The following is a 17,603-nucleotide window of genomic DNA, read 5'->3' on the forward strand; positions in this document are numbered from 1 at the left end:
TGGTGCTTGACAGCAACTATGGAATGGTTCCCAACATCAATCTTTCTTTCTGTGCTTTTATTGTTTATTTATAATACAGACAACTATCATGTGAGGCTACCTCTGAGTATGTCTGGATTCTGCATTCCACTTGCCAGAAATGGTCTCGACTTAAAATTTTCTCAAATAGTTTAGTTTGGAACTCCTGCATTTTTAATTACTACCAACTTGAGATGTGTTATAAGCACATCAGAAGTTTTATTCTAATTGTGAAGTTCCTGCAGGTATTTTGTGTAATGTTATTTGCTGCTTTAAAATAAGACTGCAACATGGAGAACATTTGTTGGTACTGTATGGCATTAAAATAATTATTCTCCAAATAAAACAAAAGAGAACTGCAACTATTTAACATACCAGAAATGCTTCACTAAATTCAGTGGAACCTATTACTATGGGAACAAGTCAATTTGCCTAAAATTTTAAAAATAACTTGATATGTTAGCCTTTACAAATCTTAGTAGTGACATGGATTCCTATCACACTAAACTAAACCCAATCATACATTATTAAATGTAATTTATGTCTTAGTAGTATGAAACCCAATTAATTATGGCTTATTTAATTTGATAAAATACCATGTGTGAATCTATTCAATATATTTTTGTATCAGAAGTTAACTGTCTTAAAATTAATTTGCTGGGGTTGAGTAAGCAGAGTTAATATCAATGTGTATATATAAATTAAACTATATGCAAAAACTTTTTTTACTTACAAGTTAGAGCTGCCACAAATATGAGGTAAACAGCCACTTGACGGGAATGAAGAAATACAAAAACTTGTATTCTCAATTAATGACCATTCCAATTTTTGAAGCCCGTTAAAAGATGTGGGCTCCACTCCAGTATATTTATGTATATCTACCCCATCTCAGTAGAATTACAAGGGGGGAACTCTGCCCGAAGGCAGCCAATTCTATTAGCTGCTCTATTCCCGCATGCTACCTTTCATCTGGACAGTTCAAAATTAGAATAGAATAACAAAGTTGGAAGGGACCTTGAAGGTCTTCTAGTCCAACCCTCTGCTTAGGCAGGAAGCCCTACACCACTTCAGACAAATGATTGTCCAATCTCTTCTTAAAGACTTCCAGTGTTGGAGCATTCACAACTTCTGGAGGCAAGCTGTTCCACTGACTAATTGTTGTCAGGAAATTTCTCCTCAGTTCTAAGTTGCTTCTCTCCTTGATTAGTTTTCACCCATTGCTTCTTGTCCTGCCCTCAGGTGCCTTGGAGAATAGCTTGACTCCCTCTTCTTTGTGGCAACCCCTGAGATATTGAACACTGATATCATGTCTCCCCCAGTCCTTCTTTTCATTAAACTAGATCTACCCAGTTCCTGCAACCGTTTTTGGCTCCCCAAAGGAGGGAGGTGAGCGACCCCTACCGGCAGAGAAAAGTAATTATGGTGGGGCCGCAATTGTGAAGAGCAAAGACAGCGTGAATGCCCTCAGCCCCATTTTGTTTTTACCTGCCAGTTCAATGGCAATACGAAAAAGGCACGGCCGCTCCTCTTCCAATCTTTCGTGCCTTCCCTCATCCTCTTTCCCAGACATTTTGAATCACGGGTAAGAACCTAAGCCAGGGGTCCCCAAACTTGGCCACTTTAAGACTTGTGGACTTCAACTCCCAGAATTCGCCAGCCAGCCACAAGTCTTAAAGTGGCCAAGTTTGAAGACCTCTGACCTAAACGGTGGCGGTCGCCAACGGTAAACACCCCGGCCAATCCTATCCCGCCTCCCTTTGCCGTCACTTCCGGCAAGGAGCTTCCTCTTCCGGGTCCCAGCCCAGCGGAGGCTTGCCGAAAGGGGTTCCTTTCCGTTCTCTTTCTTTCTTTTCTTGTTATTTTTTTGGTGGGGGAGTTTGTTGTCCTGTTTGGGAACCCAGTCCATCGCCGGAGCCGCGGTGGTCGTCATCCACTCCGCCATGTCACCTGGCGCCAAGGCCGGCTCCGCAAAGGTCTCCTCACGGTAAGAGGGAAAAAAAAAGTTTCCCCTTTTCACTTCTTCTCGCGCGATCGGCGCGCGGGCCGGTGGGCGTGGCCTGGGCAGCGGTTGCCGTGGCCCCGCCCCCAGGGGCTGTTTCCCTCCCCCCCCTCCATCCGTGAATGGGGGGAAGGGAGAAGAGAGAGCAGTTGGGAGGGGCGACGGCGGCGGAGGAGCGCGTCACGGGACGTGCCCGCAACTTGTGGAACTCCCCGCCACGTGATGCGGTGACACTTCTGATTCCCCCTCAACAACCCCCGGTTTTCATGAAAGAGAAGCCGAATGCCTGGAGGAGGCGAAGGTCTGTTTGCGGTGTGAAAACCTGGACTTAACATAGTTACGTTAGCCTGACAGGGTTGCTTAATTTGTGGTTATGTCACATATGTGGGCAGATACATTATTTTGTATATTTATTCATTCAGTCACGTTGATGTAGTGCAGTGTTTCTCAACCTTGGTGACTTTAAGTCCTGGGGACTTCAACTCCCAGAATCCCCCAGCCAGCACAGCTGGCTGGGGAATTCTGGGAGTTGAAGTCCCCAGGACTTAAAGTCGCCAAGGTTGAGAAACACTGATGTAGTGTATATTGGAAAGGGTGACCCTTTGAGAGCTGTGTGTGGGGGTATTTCATTTTAATGTATGCCAATCCAAAGAATAGAATTCTTTATTGGCCAAGTGTGATTAGACACACAAGGGATTTGTCTTTGGTGCATGTGCTCTCAGTGTACATACATAAAGAAAAATGAAATAGAATACATTCATCAAGAATAAGAATAAGGTACAACACTTAATGGTAGTCATAGGGTACAAATAAGCAATCCACTAGGAAACAATATCAATATAAATGGTAAGGATATAAGCAACAAAGTTACAGAACTGCAGTGATAAGTGAGAGGAGATGGGTGATAGGAACGATGATAGGAACGATGAGAAGACTAATAGTAATAGTAATGCAAACTTAGTAAATAGTTTGGCAGCATTGAGGGAATTATTAGTTTAGCAGAGTGATGACTTTCGGGGGGAGGGGAAACTGTTTAGTTGTCTTGGTGGGCAGTGCCCTGGTTTTGAAGGTAGGAGTTGAAACAATTTATGTCCAGGATGCGAGGGGTCTGTAAATATTTTTACGGCCCTTTTTTTGACTTGTGCAGCATACAGGTCCTCGATAGAAGGCAGGTTGGCAGTAATGGTTTTTTCTGCAGTTCTGATGTTAGCCTAAGAGGGTACTTAATTGGTGGTTATGTCACATGTTTGGGTATATACATAATTTTGTATTTATTTTGTCATGTTGATGTGTATATTGGAGATGGTGACCCTTTGAGAGCTGTATGCAGCGATATTTCATTTTAATGTATGGCGATTCAAAGTGACAATAGTTATTATTCTATTCTATTATTTATTATATTATATTACATTAGATTATGTTATATTTATTATATTGCATTTATTATATTGTATTTATTTATTTTATTTATTATATTATCTTTTTATGATACCTTTGCCAAGGGGCAAGCAGAGGTTTTTAGCATCTCGGACTACCCTTTGAGGAGTTCATCCCAATCCCCACCCCCACCCCAAGACCAGTTGGTCAGATTTATCCTTTTATAGATTCTGAGATTGTCAGTCTGTCAGTCTGTTAGAAGATCTGAACTGAAGCATGACTATGGGTTAGCAGGGTTTTCTTAGGCAATAAAATAAGATGCAGGTAATCCTCGACTTACAACAGTTTGCTTAGTGACCATTCCAAGTTACAATGGCACTGAAAAAAGTGACATGAATATTTTAAACACTTGTGACTGTTGCAGTATTCCCATGGTCATGTGATCAAAATGCAGAAGCTTGTCAACTGACTCATATTTATGACGATTGCAGTGTCCCAGGGTCATATGATCACTTTTTGTGACCTTCTGAAAAGCAAAGTCAATGGGGAAGCCAGACTCACTTAACAGCCGGTAATTGGTAATTTAAAAACTGAAGTGATCCACTTAACAAATGTGGCAAGAAAGGTCATAAAATCAGGCAAAATTCACTTAACACATGTCTCCCTTAGCAACAGAGATTTTGGGCTCAATTGCGGTCGTACGTCGAGGACTACTTGTACTCTTCTTTCTATGTACAAATGATACCTTGGCTGTACTGATTTCAGAGTCACAGCAGAAAGAATAAAAAGCACTTAGTGTGTCACAACGTTGTTCCTTCTTAAATCAAAACAATTGAGTAAAAAACATGTTGGACAACAGTGTTGTCATGGCTTTTTAATTTATTTCTTTTATCCTTGGCCACTCAACTTACTGCCAGAGCTTTAAGGAACTGAAATCAGAAAATGTCTGATGTGTGATGAGGACATCCTTGTGTGGTGAGAATAGGTGCAATATAAATTGTTGTTGTTAGTTGCGAAGTCATGTCCAACCCATCACGACCCCATAGACAAACGTTCAGTGACTCCATCCAGCCGTCTCATTCTCTGTCATCCCCTTCTTCTTTTGCCCTCAATCTTTTGTAGCATCAGACTCTTCTCCAGTGAGTCCTTCCTTCTCATCAGGTAACCAAAGTATTTGAGTTTCATCTTCAGAATCTGGCCTTCTAAAGAGCAGTCAGGGTTGATCTCCTCTAGGACTGACTGATTTGATCACCTTGCAATCCAAGGGACTCGCAGGAGTCTTCTCCAGCACTATAAATATCTGAATTGCAAACAAGTCAACCATGGTTTGGCTAAAAAATTACATTGAGAAGAGCATTGTCCTGGTGATCATGGATAGGTGTTGTAAGATATTTTGTATTTACATGATAAAATGAATCCTAGTTTGCTCAATTCATTTCATTTTCTAGTACCCGTTCACTTGTAATTTTATAGAATAATAAAATAGGAGTACACAGTTAGGAGTCTCACTGAATCGAATGGGATTTCCTTTTGTGAAGATGAATAGAATATTACATTGTACACTAGATGGTTTATAAAATGTTTCATTTTACTTTCCTGATGACATTTTTTTCTCTGATTATTTTTGTAGAAAAATATATTTTAATATTTGTGCTGAAATGATAGGACTCATTCAGAGATAAAGATTATGAAACTACATTTTAGCAATAGCAATAGCACTTAGACTTATATACCGCTTCATAGGGCTTTCAGCCCTCTCTAAGCGGTTTACAGAGTCAACATATTGCCCCCAACAACAGTCCAGGTCCTCATTTTACCCACCTCGGAAGGATGGAGACTGAGTCAACCCTGAGCCGGTGAGATTTGAACAGCCGAACTGCAGTCAGTTGAAGTAGCCTGCAGTGCTGCATTTAACCACTGGGCCACCTCAGCTCATTTTCTATATTTATTGCAATCAGTATTCTATTCACACCATATGGTTTTTAAGAGATAATAAAATGTTTTAAAATAGTTTAAATAAAATAAAATTTCAGGAAAATGCTAATTTTCTACATTGAAAGGAAGTATACTCCCTTTTGATCTTTTTGGTACTTTTTGGGTTGTTAATCTCGATTGCTGAATTCCAAATAATATGTCTCCTTCATGTTTGTATGACATTTAAGCCAGAGCAGTAGATTAATGCAATGTACTCAACCTGCTCTGGAAAGAAAAAGAAATAAAAGATAATAAAAGATAAAATTAGATTTAAAATCCATCTACTGTACAATATTTTTGGTTCAGGTTTCATAAAAGTGGCTTCACTATTTCTAAGAATAAAACCATTTGACTTTATTTATACTTACAGCTCTTCCTGTACAAAAATATCTTTAGAAAACTGGAAGTTGGCATGAAGCAGGAAAGTAGATTTTTTAAAGTATTTGCTATTGGTTTTGACTTGGAGCTTTTGGATGAGTGGGTTGCTGTCTTATTAACTTCAGGAATATTTTATGGTGGACAGCATTGATTCGATGAAATTTCTCAGTAATGTTGGAATAAGTAAGAAACACATATTTGGTACAGGCAACTGAAAATTTGAAAATATTACTGGCTTGTTTATGGCAGGCATTAACATATTTTTTTAATGTCTTTGAACTGTTCACATGGGATTATTTCTAATTATAAGACAAACAAATAGGACTGAAAATGTGAATAGCTCTGAACTTACTTTGCAGGCATCACATGGCAGGCAATATCTTAATTTTCAGGTCAAAGAATGGATGACTGAGAATCAAGACATTAATTTTCAGGCATTTGTTTTTAATCTTATTTTAATGAGAACTTTCTCACTAAAAAAAGCGATAACACTGCAGGTAGGTTGTTATCTGGGAATAAATCCCATTAATCTCGGTGATTCATGGTTAAGAATCTTTGAGGTTTGGGTTGGGTTTGTTTTGAATTGTGTTTTTTTGGGGGGGGGGTTAAGAATTCTAGAGGCATAGGATTGCGTCAGCCAAAATGGATGTTATATTGAATATAGTTTTATACAAAATATGATTTAAATTAACTGTTTAAAAAGCATTCCCAAATTAAAATTTAAAAGTAGATTGTTGGTAAAGATCCTAATGCAATGGCATATTGCTGATAAGGAATTTTACAATCCTGGTAGCGGTACGAAAGGATTATTTTAAGTAAATGCATAAATTAATAAGATTTTCAACAAATACATTATTAAGCTGTTTTGGGGGTTTAATTTATTTGTGGTGATTCAGGGCAAGCCAAAATCTTATTTTGATTATGAGTCTTGTCTTCTTGCTTTTATTATGATAAATGTTTGTAGGTCATCATCGGTTTTGTAATTCTTGTTATGGTGTGATTTTGGTCTTTTAATCTGAAGAGGAGAGATTCCCTGTATGCTTGAACATTTGGAGGTGCATATTTTATTTGTTAATCTGTTTTTCAAGTAGAAAAAATACTGATGTTTGTATTTCTCCTTGAGGTCATGTTTGTATTGTAAAACAGGTGTTAAATAAACACGCAAACTTAGGTAAACAGAAGTTTTCCAAACTGTCATTTATTTGTATTTCATCTGTGGCTTATATTTCTTTAACTTTCTGATGCTTTAATTTTTACCTTGATATTTTATTAACAAAATATCAGTAAAAAGAAAGAAAAAAATAGAATATCGGCTTGAAATCCAAGTAACAAAAGAAATACAGTGGAAATGAGGTGCGCCCTTACTTGCATTATCTTACCTGCTGTATAGCTTGAGGCTTAATGGAAAAGCCATGCTTTTTTCCATACGATAGTGTAGTTTCTCTATATATATATTGGTAAAGCCAACATTTATGTACAAAATGACATATTAAATGGCTAAATGGCACAGATAGCAAAAACAATAAGCAATTCCCCCAAAACATGGATATTGTCTGTTACAGGTTTTGAAGGCAGAGGAAGACAACCATTCTTCACGTTGGAGCCCTTTTGAAAAAGCTCGCCTCCATGGAAGAGGTACAAGATTTAGCAGAACAGCCAGTGAGTATACAAAAGAAACAGCAAAAGCGAGGGAAAAAAGGGGCTTTTTTCTCTTTTTAGGGGATTTTCTAGAGAATAGCTTATGCATTTTATTTTGTCTGTGGAGTTAAAAAATAAAGAAATGCAACACAGATAGATGATTGAAATAAAAAGAGTGGCTTGCTAATATTTCAATATATAAAACTAGTTACTTGTGTGATACCATTATTTGAATTTCTCAGAGTTCCAAAATCTCTACCAACCTCAGTAAAAGAAAATGATTTGGATGAAATCAATAAAGCCCTAGCAATGAAATGCAAATTCTAGACTTTTGTGTGTTTGGCTGCTTTTTGAATCATGTCTTTGGCATCATATTTAACTATGAAAAATGGCGAATAAAATTTCTAAATAAGTCCTGTCCACTGGACATAATAAAGGATGATGACGAATGAAGATGCCTTTGGTTAACAAGCAGGCATTTTATCTAAAATGCCAATGAAAAACCATATTCATAATTAATATTTACTTACTAATTGCTAATAGCAATGCAACCGTCCCAGTAAAGAGTCCCTCAGAAGAACAGGAAACCTATAGCAAACGCATTTTGACTTTTTGTATTTCACCTCAAATCCCCCTTATAACAAACACATATTTATCTAATTCTGAAAAGTACAAGAAGAAGCAATGGGCCTGAAATATTTTGGTAGCAAATAGGTGCATAGCTATGCTTCTTTTTAGCAATCACAAAAAAGATCTTTGCAGCATTAATAGATGTTTCTTCAGTTAAAAGCTGGATGGGACTTTTCCTTCTTTTGAGTTGGTCACTACAGAGCAAAATGTTACTTTGCAATAACTCATCACCATGGCCATATCAATGCAAGCACATGGATGTTTTGAGACCATGTTTAGCATATGGTGGAGCATTGCTTTTGTTTGAAAATCAGTTGGAAAGAATAGTCCTTAGCTGTAACCTATCAAAATAGAAGTAGACCTTGGAGGGCGGGGCTTGACGTTGCAACGACACGACATGGAATCTTGGGGCTCCATGATTGCTCTTGATATCTCTGTTCCTGGACGGTTCTGAAGGAACGGTGATAGAGAAGAGCATGTCCTGCTGATCTCAGGGACATCGCAAAGTCCCTGATCGATCCAGGAGAAAGCTCTTTTTGCCAGCTACAAGAGAGGGAGCCAAAATGGCTGCAGAAGGTTGGGACAGTCTCCTGAAACGGAAGCAGAACAGGAGAAACTGTGTGTCAAAATGATGAGAAAAATCCTTATTATTAGAGAAGAGAAAACCCAAAAGACTTAGAGTTAAAATAAAATTGAAGACAGAAGTAAGTAAGTGGCGAATTAACCCTGGTTTAAAACTATCGTGTTATCTTTTTCACTTTAATTTTGTTTGTTTTCTATGGATGGACTTTTTACAAATGCCTCTTACTTTTAAACTGGACTGGTCTTTTTTTTTTCCTTCTTCCTCTATACTTTTTCCATTTTTTATATTTGTGGATTAAAAATTTCTTTCCTTGCAAGGCTCGGCCGGATCGTAATCTTTAAACATTTTTTTTCTTCTCTTCCGGAGTTCGGAGCTTAGAAAGAGAGGAAAAAACAGAGGGAAAGGGTGTAACACTGTCATCTAGAGGCTAGAGGCTTGGCAACATCTGATAATACAAAGTTATTGGCTTTGTTTACTGAAAGGGTCAGTGGAAAACGTCTTGTTTATACAGGTGTTTCTTTGAAGGAAAGAGAAAGCTTTGACATGAAAATGAAAGAGAAAGCTTTGACATTTACTGAATTTGTTTGAAACCTAGCAAAAGCCTTGGATGTTTTAGTGGCAGTGTTTATAACTTGGAAAAATGGCTCAATGTGAAGAAGAAAAGGGACTAACATTGCAAATAATTATGCTAGAAATTCAAAAAGTCTTAATAATCACAGAGAGAATTAAAAAGAGACTTGAAATTATGGATCATAATACAGAAAGTACGGAGGGAAGAGTTGAGAATACATAAAAAACAATGAAATTTGAGGACAGAGTTCAAAAAACCACAGAGACATATGAAAGTGATAGGAAAATTGTTGACACTGATAGCAAATTGAGAGTGGAGGGAAATGATAAGTGCGAAATACGGAAAGGAGAGATCGATGAACTGGAACTCTATCTCAGATGTCAAAATTAGATGAAGAAAGGGGAGAAAATTTGACAGAAACAATGAGAGTAATTTCGGCAGAAGCACCAGCGATAACAAAAGTCAAGCTGATGAAAGGAACAGATAGAGGGTTTCAAATCTTTATAAGATATGCAATGAATAACAAGTTGTCAAGAGAAGTCCACATAAGACTTATCAAGAAAACACTTAGAATACAGATTCTACAAATGGTAAGAAATATTGGACTGCACTATTTCTGGAAGGATACAGGATGATGAAATGAAATGTCACAATAAAATTTAGTTAAATGTAGTTAAATTTTGAGTACTATGTATAAGACAAATTAATAACAGCTATAGTCAAATAAATGATTAATAATGATAAAGCATTTGTATATACTAGATTGATAATATGAAACTTTATACAAACTAAGTGAGGATGATAGAGATGATGATGAAAAACCTTTTTATAAAAGATAAATAATTCTATATAGAATAGAATATAAAAATGTAATATCGTTGGATGATTTGAGGATGATGTAATGAAATGCCATAATATAAATTTACTTCAAATTTAATACATTTCATATAAAAAGGATGTAATAATAGCTATGCTTAATGGATGTTTAACAATTATAACAATTTGTATACATGTATATTAGATTGATGATACTAATAATGGAAAAAAACATGGAATTGAAAATTATTAGAGAATGTTATCAATGCTAAAATAATAGAATGACAGAATAGGATATAAAAAATTCTTTATTATTGGATATATCGAATATGATATAATGAATCATTATAATATAAATGGATACATATTTAGAATACCTTGTTTAAAATGGAGAAACAATAGTGGCAATCAAATAAATGAAGTATAATAATAATGTATACAAAGATATTTGATTGACAATATGTGATTTTTGATAAAGCTCAAGTGATGACTATGGAAAGGACGCAGAAAGACCTTGTAACCAATTGACACACAGTATGCAGTTGAAGAGGTTTTTATGTTATACGTTTTGTGTGTTTGTGTTTCAAAATAAAAAAATTATTTAAAAAAAAATAGTAGTAGTCCACAGGCCAGAATATGAAACCTTCTAAATCTTGATCTTTCTGTCCAGATAGATTCAAAAAACAAAACAACCCAAAGAAATCTTTGAGTTTATTGAACATTGTGAAATTCTGCTTTTCCATTATCACAGTGAGCCATGACAAAACTTGGACAAGTGCATTCTCTTTACTCCCTCTCTTTGGAGGATTTTACACAAGCAGAGTTTTTCATGAAAGTAGGCTTTGTTAATTGTGATTTGTGCAAACTGGTCAGTAAGAACATGCCTAGTTAGACTTTGGCTTATTCTTGCTGATGAGTAGGAACATTACTGGGAATTAAATTTAAAAATTGAAACTGTCCCTTTACATTCAGGAAAAAGGAAGAGTATATGAATGAGAGAAGTGTGGAGACCTAAACATTGCTGTCATAAATCCTCACTCCTGTTATGTCTCACAACTCAGCTCTTGTGACTCATACTGTTGCTCATAGTTAGAGTTTTATTTGCTTTCAAATTGAATAACCTCATATCATACTTATCTCTACAGATAAAAAAGGCCAAGATGCAGGAATCAGAAGAACAACTATTAAGGTGTGCAAGTCTTAATTTAAAAAAGAAACTAAACAAACCTCATCTAATTTTTGTAGTTTTTTTTAAAAATGACAAATTGTGATTTGGAATGTATTTTCTTACCTGTAGCTTTTTCATTTAGTATGGACTGGATGTGACAAGTCCATTAATCTTTATAGTAATCCTCAGCTCTATAAAGTTGGTCACTTCAGTTGATATTCCCTGATGAGGAACTGAGAAAAGATTTGAGCTCTTTCACATTGAATTTCGGAAGTGCCTAAATTTCATTTAGCATCATGATTAAATTATAGATAATGCTGAATAAACCATAATTTGAACTTTCTTGTTCGTTTAAGCAGTTCTGCTAGCAGGAGGAATCAATTAGAAAAATGGAAAAACATGATTATTTCAGAATTTTGGCTAAAATATACTTATACATATAAATGTGGGTATTACATTCAGTTTTAAGACAATTAGCATATGTTTGGGATGATAACAATATTTAATGGATGTGACAACAGTTTATAAGTACTTCATTGTTTGACTTCATTTTTCAGGCAAGTGAGCAGCTCGGACAGTAATGATCAAAAGCCCGAATCTTCAAGTCTTGCTTCAAACCTGTCTATATCTAATCAAAGTAAGTGATTTATTTATCTTCCAAGTTGATTAGGAGAACTGGTGGGTGCTTGGCACCTGAATTATGTCTGTAACATAGTAGCCCTTTTATTTAATTGTTTGATTTGGTATCATCTACCTCCAGAGCAATGCTGGGCGGTTTATAATAAAACTGACATGATAAATAAGCAATGCAACAAAAAGCAAAGCATGCAACAGAAAAATCAGACTAAAAGAGGAGAAATCCTTACAACTGCTATGGAGTTATGATTTTTTAAAATTATATTTATAAGCTAGGTTTTTAAAGTCATCTTCCTGTGATCCTTAATATTAAAAAAGTTACCCTAAATTTCAAAGTGGGAGCATGAGTAAGCATACCCCATATGCACTAGAATGCATATTAAATCTGTGCAATGTATCCTCAATTTCCTGGGGTGATGAGATCCCCACTGCAGAGGCAGCTTCACTTTTTGTTGAAGCAAAGATGCCTCTTCTAGTCTTCTTGCGCTCACTTGCTCAAAGGCAGAAGAAGCTTTTGTGCAAGTTTTGGACATGTCACTTGAGTTCTTGGCATACATATGTTATCTGGAGAAATGCGTTCATCACAACAGATCACAAAAACTTTGGGTGAGCTATGCTGAAAGAGTTGAACAGACATCCGCCACAAAACTTAATAAAACTTTGCACGGCAGACCAGAGAAAAGGAATATGAGAGTTTTGCTCTTAGAAATATTGTGTAAAATTTAAAAAGGTTGTTTTGCTTGAGTCTTCCTTAAATGTTTCTTTTGAACATTTGCACAAACCTAATGCAAGTTACAGTGAAACACAGCCTTACACATTAATATCACAGTTTGTGTTAAATAACTATGATCATTTTTAAATATTGTATTTTGCAGTCATGCCATGCACTGACTACATCTCAAGGTCATCGAATGACTATACCTCACAGATGTATTCTGCAAAGTAAGTTGAACTAAGTTGCTTGTTTCTGCAAAATGTCACAGCAGAAATGTTTGGTTCATGTAGATGTTTAATTGCACAATACATTTTTTCCCGAGTTCTATGGCATCTGTATGCATAGGAACTGTCAGGGGCCAGTGGCTCCATTCTTTGAAGCTTCTCCATTATTCTCTTTTGACTAGGTGGGAACATTTGACCTAACAATTATGCTGCTCCTTCACGACTGCCTTTGCCTTGCATGTACATATACCCAAGACTGAACAAGATTCTAATAAATATTTCTTAGCTGGTATCAATTTGTAATTCGGACTGTATGGAGCTTGGGATGGCACAGAACATAGAAAGCTTCGCCATTCTGTGCACAGCCCAGGAGGAAGGCAGAGCATTCAGCAATAGATCCAGGAGGCGACATGTTGTTAGTTGTTGCCTCTGGGTTGTCTGGCAGAGATGATGTTAACCAAATCTACCACATTTCCCTTCCTTATCAAGAGATGAAGTGTTAACACTGTTTAGAGGAAAAGGAGGTAAGGTGATTGCAACCCCCTCCCCCTTGGTCTTTCCATGGCTGCTGTTTTAATATTATTGAGGTACTGTTGAATTGCAAGATGAAAGTTCTCCCTGTTTCTGTAGCAGCATCCCATATCAACAAGGTGTTTTTCTTTTTATGCAGGCCATATGCACATGTCCTGTCTGTACCTGTTTCTGAGACAATGGCCTCTTATTCTGGGCAGACTCAATATCAAACCCTACCACAGTCCCAGACATACGCTGTTTATCCCCAGACAACTCAAGCCTACGGACTACCTCCTTTTGGTAAGGTTGGCCGGGATCTGTGTAGGGCTTTGCCGTCATCTGAGAAATTTTGCTGTGACATGTAAAGTGTCCTCTCTGAAGTGCTTTATACAACTGTATTACAAATAGGTACATTTCGATTATCTATAAGCTTAGAGCAGGGGTAGTCAACCTTTTTATACCTACCGCCCACTTTTGTATCTCTGTTAGTAGTAAAATTTTCTAACCGCCCACCGGTTCCACAGTAATGGTGATTTATAAAGTAGGGAAGTAACTTTACTTTATAAAATTTATAAAGCAGAGTTACAGCAAAACCCTACCGCCCACCATGAAAGCTGGAACGCACACTAGTGGACAGTAGGGATCAGGTTGACTACCACTGGCTTAGAGCATGCACGTTGCATAACTTGTGGAACAGGTAGCCTTCGACTTAGAATCACAATTGAGTCCTGTTGCTAAGTGAGACATTGGTTAATTGAGTTTTGTTGACCATTTTACGAACTTCCTTGCTACAGTTCTTAAGTGAATCACTGATGTGGCTAAGTTAGTAATGCGGTGGTTTAAGTGAATCTCGCTTCCCCATGGACTTTGCCTGTCAAAAGGTGGCAAACTTTGATCACATCACCCCAGGACATGGCAACGGCCATAAATATGAGTCAGTTGCCAAGCATCTGAATTTTGATCATGTGACTATGGAGATGCTGCAATGGGCATAAGCGTGAAATACACTCATAAGCCAACTTTTTTCAATGCCATTGTAATTAAATGAACTGTTGTAAGTCGGGAACTACTTGTACCTCAGATTTCTTCTATGTAAGCTGCCCAGAGTCCCTCAGGGACACTTGAGATGGCAGCAAATAAATAAATAGATGTTTGAACACAGCCACAATTATCAACAGATGACAGGAATAGAAGGGAATTTACATAGCAATAGCACTTAGGCTTATATATTGCTTCATAGTGCTTTACAGCCCTTTTTAAGCGGTTTACAGAGTCAACATATCGGTCCCTACAATCTGGGTACTCATTTTGCCGATCTCGAGCTGGTCAGGATCGAACTCCTGGCTGTGGGCAGAGTTGGCCTGGAATACTGCATTCTAACCACTGCACCATCACAGCTCTCAGGAAGATTGCAGAAGAGAAATGGGCCCTGTTGCATTTTATGTGACAGCGTAAATTGGCCAAATCAATGTCCCTTGTTTTATTCTGAGGGCTGTACTCTTTGGTGTACTCCTGTAGGCATAAGCATCATGTACTCATCTTTGATATATCATGCAGCAGTGATTATCAACTGAGTGACGTTAGAATCTCTCCCCCCTGTTCTTTGCCCCAGAGCAATTATAGAAAGAGGCAGCTCTCTTGTAAAACTGCCCAACTGAGTCACAATGGCTTGCTGTAGGGAAAACACTATAGTCATCCAGAGGCATTGAGCTTAGGAGGAGCCTGGTCAGCAGCGCCTGCACAATTTTCTTAGGAAAGCTTGGGAATTAACCTTATCGCATCTCTTCTGATTTATTGTCTAGCTTTCTTTTTTTCTTCTTCCTTGACCCTGCTGCTTCACTCCCTTCCCCGCTTCTCCAGGCTTAGATCTCAGACTTGCACATTTAACAGCTCCTCTACCTGTAATTGTGTCACTTGTTCCCATCGGTGAGAAGGATTTGGTGGCCTGGCTGACCACAGCCAGCTTTGTTTATAATGGGTGCAATTTATCTGATTCAGGTGCACTGTGGCCAGGTATGAAACCTGAGAGTGGTTTAATTCAGACTCCATCTCCAAGTCAGCACAGTGTTCTTACCTGCACTACAGGGTTAACCACAAGCCAATCCAGCCCAGCACATTATTCTTACCCTATTCAAGGTAAAAGTCGGCATGGTTTTTTTATTTACCTACCTCTTCCTGTAACCTGGTCAAGAAGCCACAAAAGAGGCCAGCACGTTTTCGTCTCTGTTTTGTGCATGCTTCTCTTTGCTTGGCGAGCTCTGCTTCTGCCACCTCTCTTGCTCACCGTTTGCCTGCTTCTCTGCTCTCTCACCAGGTGAATTTTACCATGCTCTGCTTTCAAAACCCTTATAGAAATGGGGAGAAACCCTCCGGGGATATGGGACACATGTGCATGCGTACAAATGCTAAAAAAACATCAACAGTGGTGATGATAATCTCCTTATTCAGCATGCAGTGTTTTCTGCCCTGTGCTTAGGTTACAAGGAATGCATAAAGGTTAGCATAATCAACCTGCAGGAACTATTGATTTCGCTCAACAATCAGCATCTGCAAGTCCCTTAAAACCCATCAGAAGTTTTCAAAGTTGCGACAGAACTATTCAGATTCTTTACTCAACCTGCCATTGAGTTGCAAGGAATAGAAATGTGCTTTTGGTTTCTAATAAGCAATTGTCATTAAAAAAAAGGGGGGGAACCCTCAGCTCGTTGAAAGGGCTGGATATTATTCAGAAATACGTGATGGTACATTGCATTTAAAAATACAACATAGCAGTAAGTGACTTTAGCTATCACTGAGCAGATCTCTTTGACTAATTGCAAGCAAGGAAAACCTGGAGTGTTTTCCAGACAGATTCAATGACATTGTGGCATTAAAAAAAAACAAAAACCCAAGCAACTCTGAATATTTGATACCCTGCAGAAGTGGGAAGGAAATGCAGTCGGATTGCTGTAGTACATCTTACCTGAAAGGAGCATCCCCAAGTGGATTGAATCAGTTTGCAGAATGACAGGAACAACAATGTGTGTGTGCATGCATGTTTGTTTTTCTTTAATCGATTAAGAACTGTAAGTTTCAAGATATCAGTGGGCTACAGCTTTGATGAAATAAAGTAATTCTATATTGCATTGAAGTAGGTCATCCACTTGAATGATGAAATTGTTTATTTCAAAGTCCTCTTGGGAGTTGCGGGTGGCTGTTGTTTGGGATAAAGATGCAGTTTCCACTAGTATCCAGCTTATAATCACTTCAGCACTGAACTTATGTGCAACCTGGAACAACATGCACCAAAGTGCATCTTTGTACCCTAATGAGAAAAATTGTCCTATTTAAAGGGTTCCCTTCAGACCAGTCTCTCAGCTGCCTTCCAGGTTCAATTTTTCTTTGCCAGCTGATACTTATGTTTATTAAGCACACTTAATAATCATAAGGCCATTTATAATAATCACACAGGCCATTTCTGATTTGGGTGCCCTGTTGATTTATTTTGGGGGATAGTAGTTCTGAAAAGACCTACTCATAAAGTGACATTGTCTGCCTGTTTTCAGTGGCCCTTTTTCAAGTTCCAGCCCTTTTAGAAGCAGGCAGAATGGTAATGAAGTTGATTCAAGCAAAACCAGCCACACTGCAGCCCACTGAAATCAATGGGACAAATTAGTAATGCAACTGATTGCAGTTTCAAGTACTAATGCAGTCCTACACATTACAGTGTCCTAAATTGATCCCCTCTACATATTTTGGACTTAAAGCTCCATCATTTAGCAAATATGTCACCTGACATTTAGCAAGGATTAGAAAATGGTTCCCATTGGTGTCTGTTTGGAGGTAGTTTTCATTGACTTCTACTTCACTGATTCTTAGATTAACCTGTATAAATTTATACACTTAAATGTTAGAATTTAATACAACTAATGGCTTATGCTATGGTTTTTTGGTATGTATTTGTGAGAAGAGCAAATTACATTCAGATAGCGCTTTTTTAAAGTAAACCCAAAAGGCATTTAATTATTTTGAAAAGGAAGAATAGTTGCATGGTGATGTCACTTGGTCATCTTGTCCAATGTTTCTGTGACTTCCTTCGATGAAGGGAAACATACGGTAGTTCGAACTAAAGATCCTGGAAATGTTCCATTTTCCTCCCATTAGGTAGTTTTTAGTTTTCTGCACTTTCATGACATGGATTAATACACAGTCTTCTTCTGAATTTCCTACAGCTTCAAGTACCAATGCCAACTCCATTTCCACTTCCTCACCTGCGGTCAATATTTCAGCAGCCACCGCCAGCATCTCTCAACAGGTACATAATCCTCTAGCATAAGTTACCCTGTTCGTTGTAATGTATTTTATCCCATGTTCCAATATATCT

General features: G+C 37.7%; 1 protein-coding gene across 3 annotated transcripts in view; it reads left to right on the forward strand.

Moving 5' to 3' along the window:
• The first annotated feature begins 1,771 nt into the window (after positions 1–1,771).
• EYA3 (EYA transcriptional coactivator and phosphatase 3) overlaps positions 1,772–17,603 on the forward strand; it is a 29,306-nt gene continuing 13,474 nt past the window's right edge. Inside the window, exons 1-8 of one of the 3 annotated variants that reach the window (XM_087727553.1) lie at positions 1,772–2,002; positions 7,309–7,405; positions 11,130–11,173; positions 11,710–11,789; positions 12,664–12,730; positions 13,398–13,540; positions 15,239–15,376; positions 17,452–17,534. In XM_087727553.1, the coding sequence (XP_087583679.1) occupies positions 7,373–7,405; positions 11,130–11,173; positions 11,710–11,789; positions 12,664–12,730; positions 13,398–13,540; positions 15,239–15,376; positions 17,452–17,534 (588 nt within the window). In that variant the 5' untranslated portion in view covers positions 1,772–2,002; positions 7,309–7,372. Of the gene's footprint in view, positions 2,003–2,157; positions 2,319–7,308; positions 7,406–11,129; positions 11,174–11,709; positions 11,790–12,663; positions 12,731–13,397; positions 13,541–15,238; positions 15,377–17,451; positions 17,535–17,603 lie in introns of those variants that run through there. The other 2 variants (XM_087727554.1, XM_087727555.1) reach the window with 2 other exon arrangements.

The sequence above is a fragment of the Thamnophis sirtalis genome, unplaced genomic scaffold (assembly GCF_051295495.1).
Source record: "Thamnophis sirtalis isolate CommonGarterSnake01/CBP01778 unplaced genomic scaffold, rThaSir2_p1.2 scaffold_13, whole genome shotgun sequence".
NCBI classification, from domain to species: domain Eukaryota; kingdom Metazoa; phylum Chordata; class Lepidosauria; order Squamata; family Natricidae; genus Thamnophis; species Thamnophis sirtalis.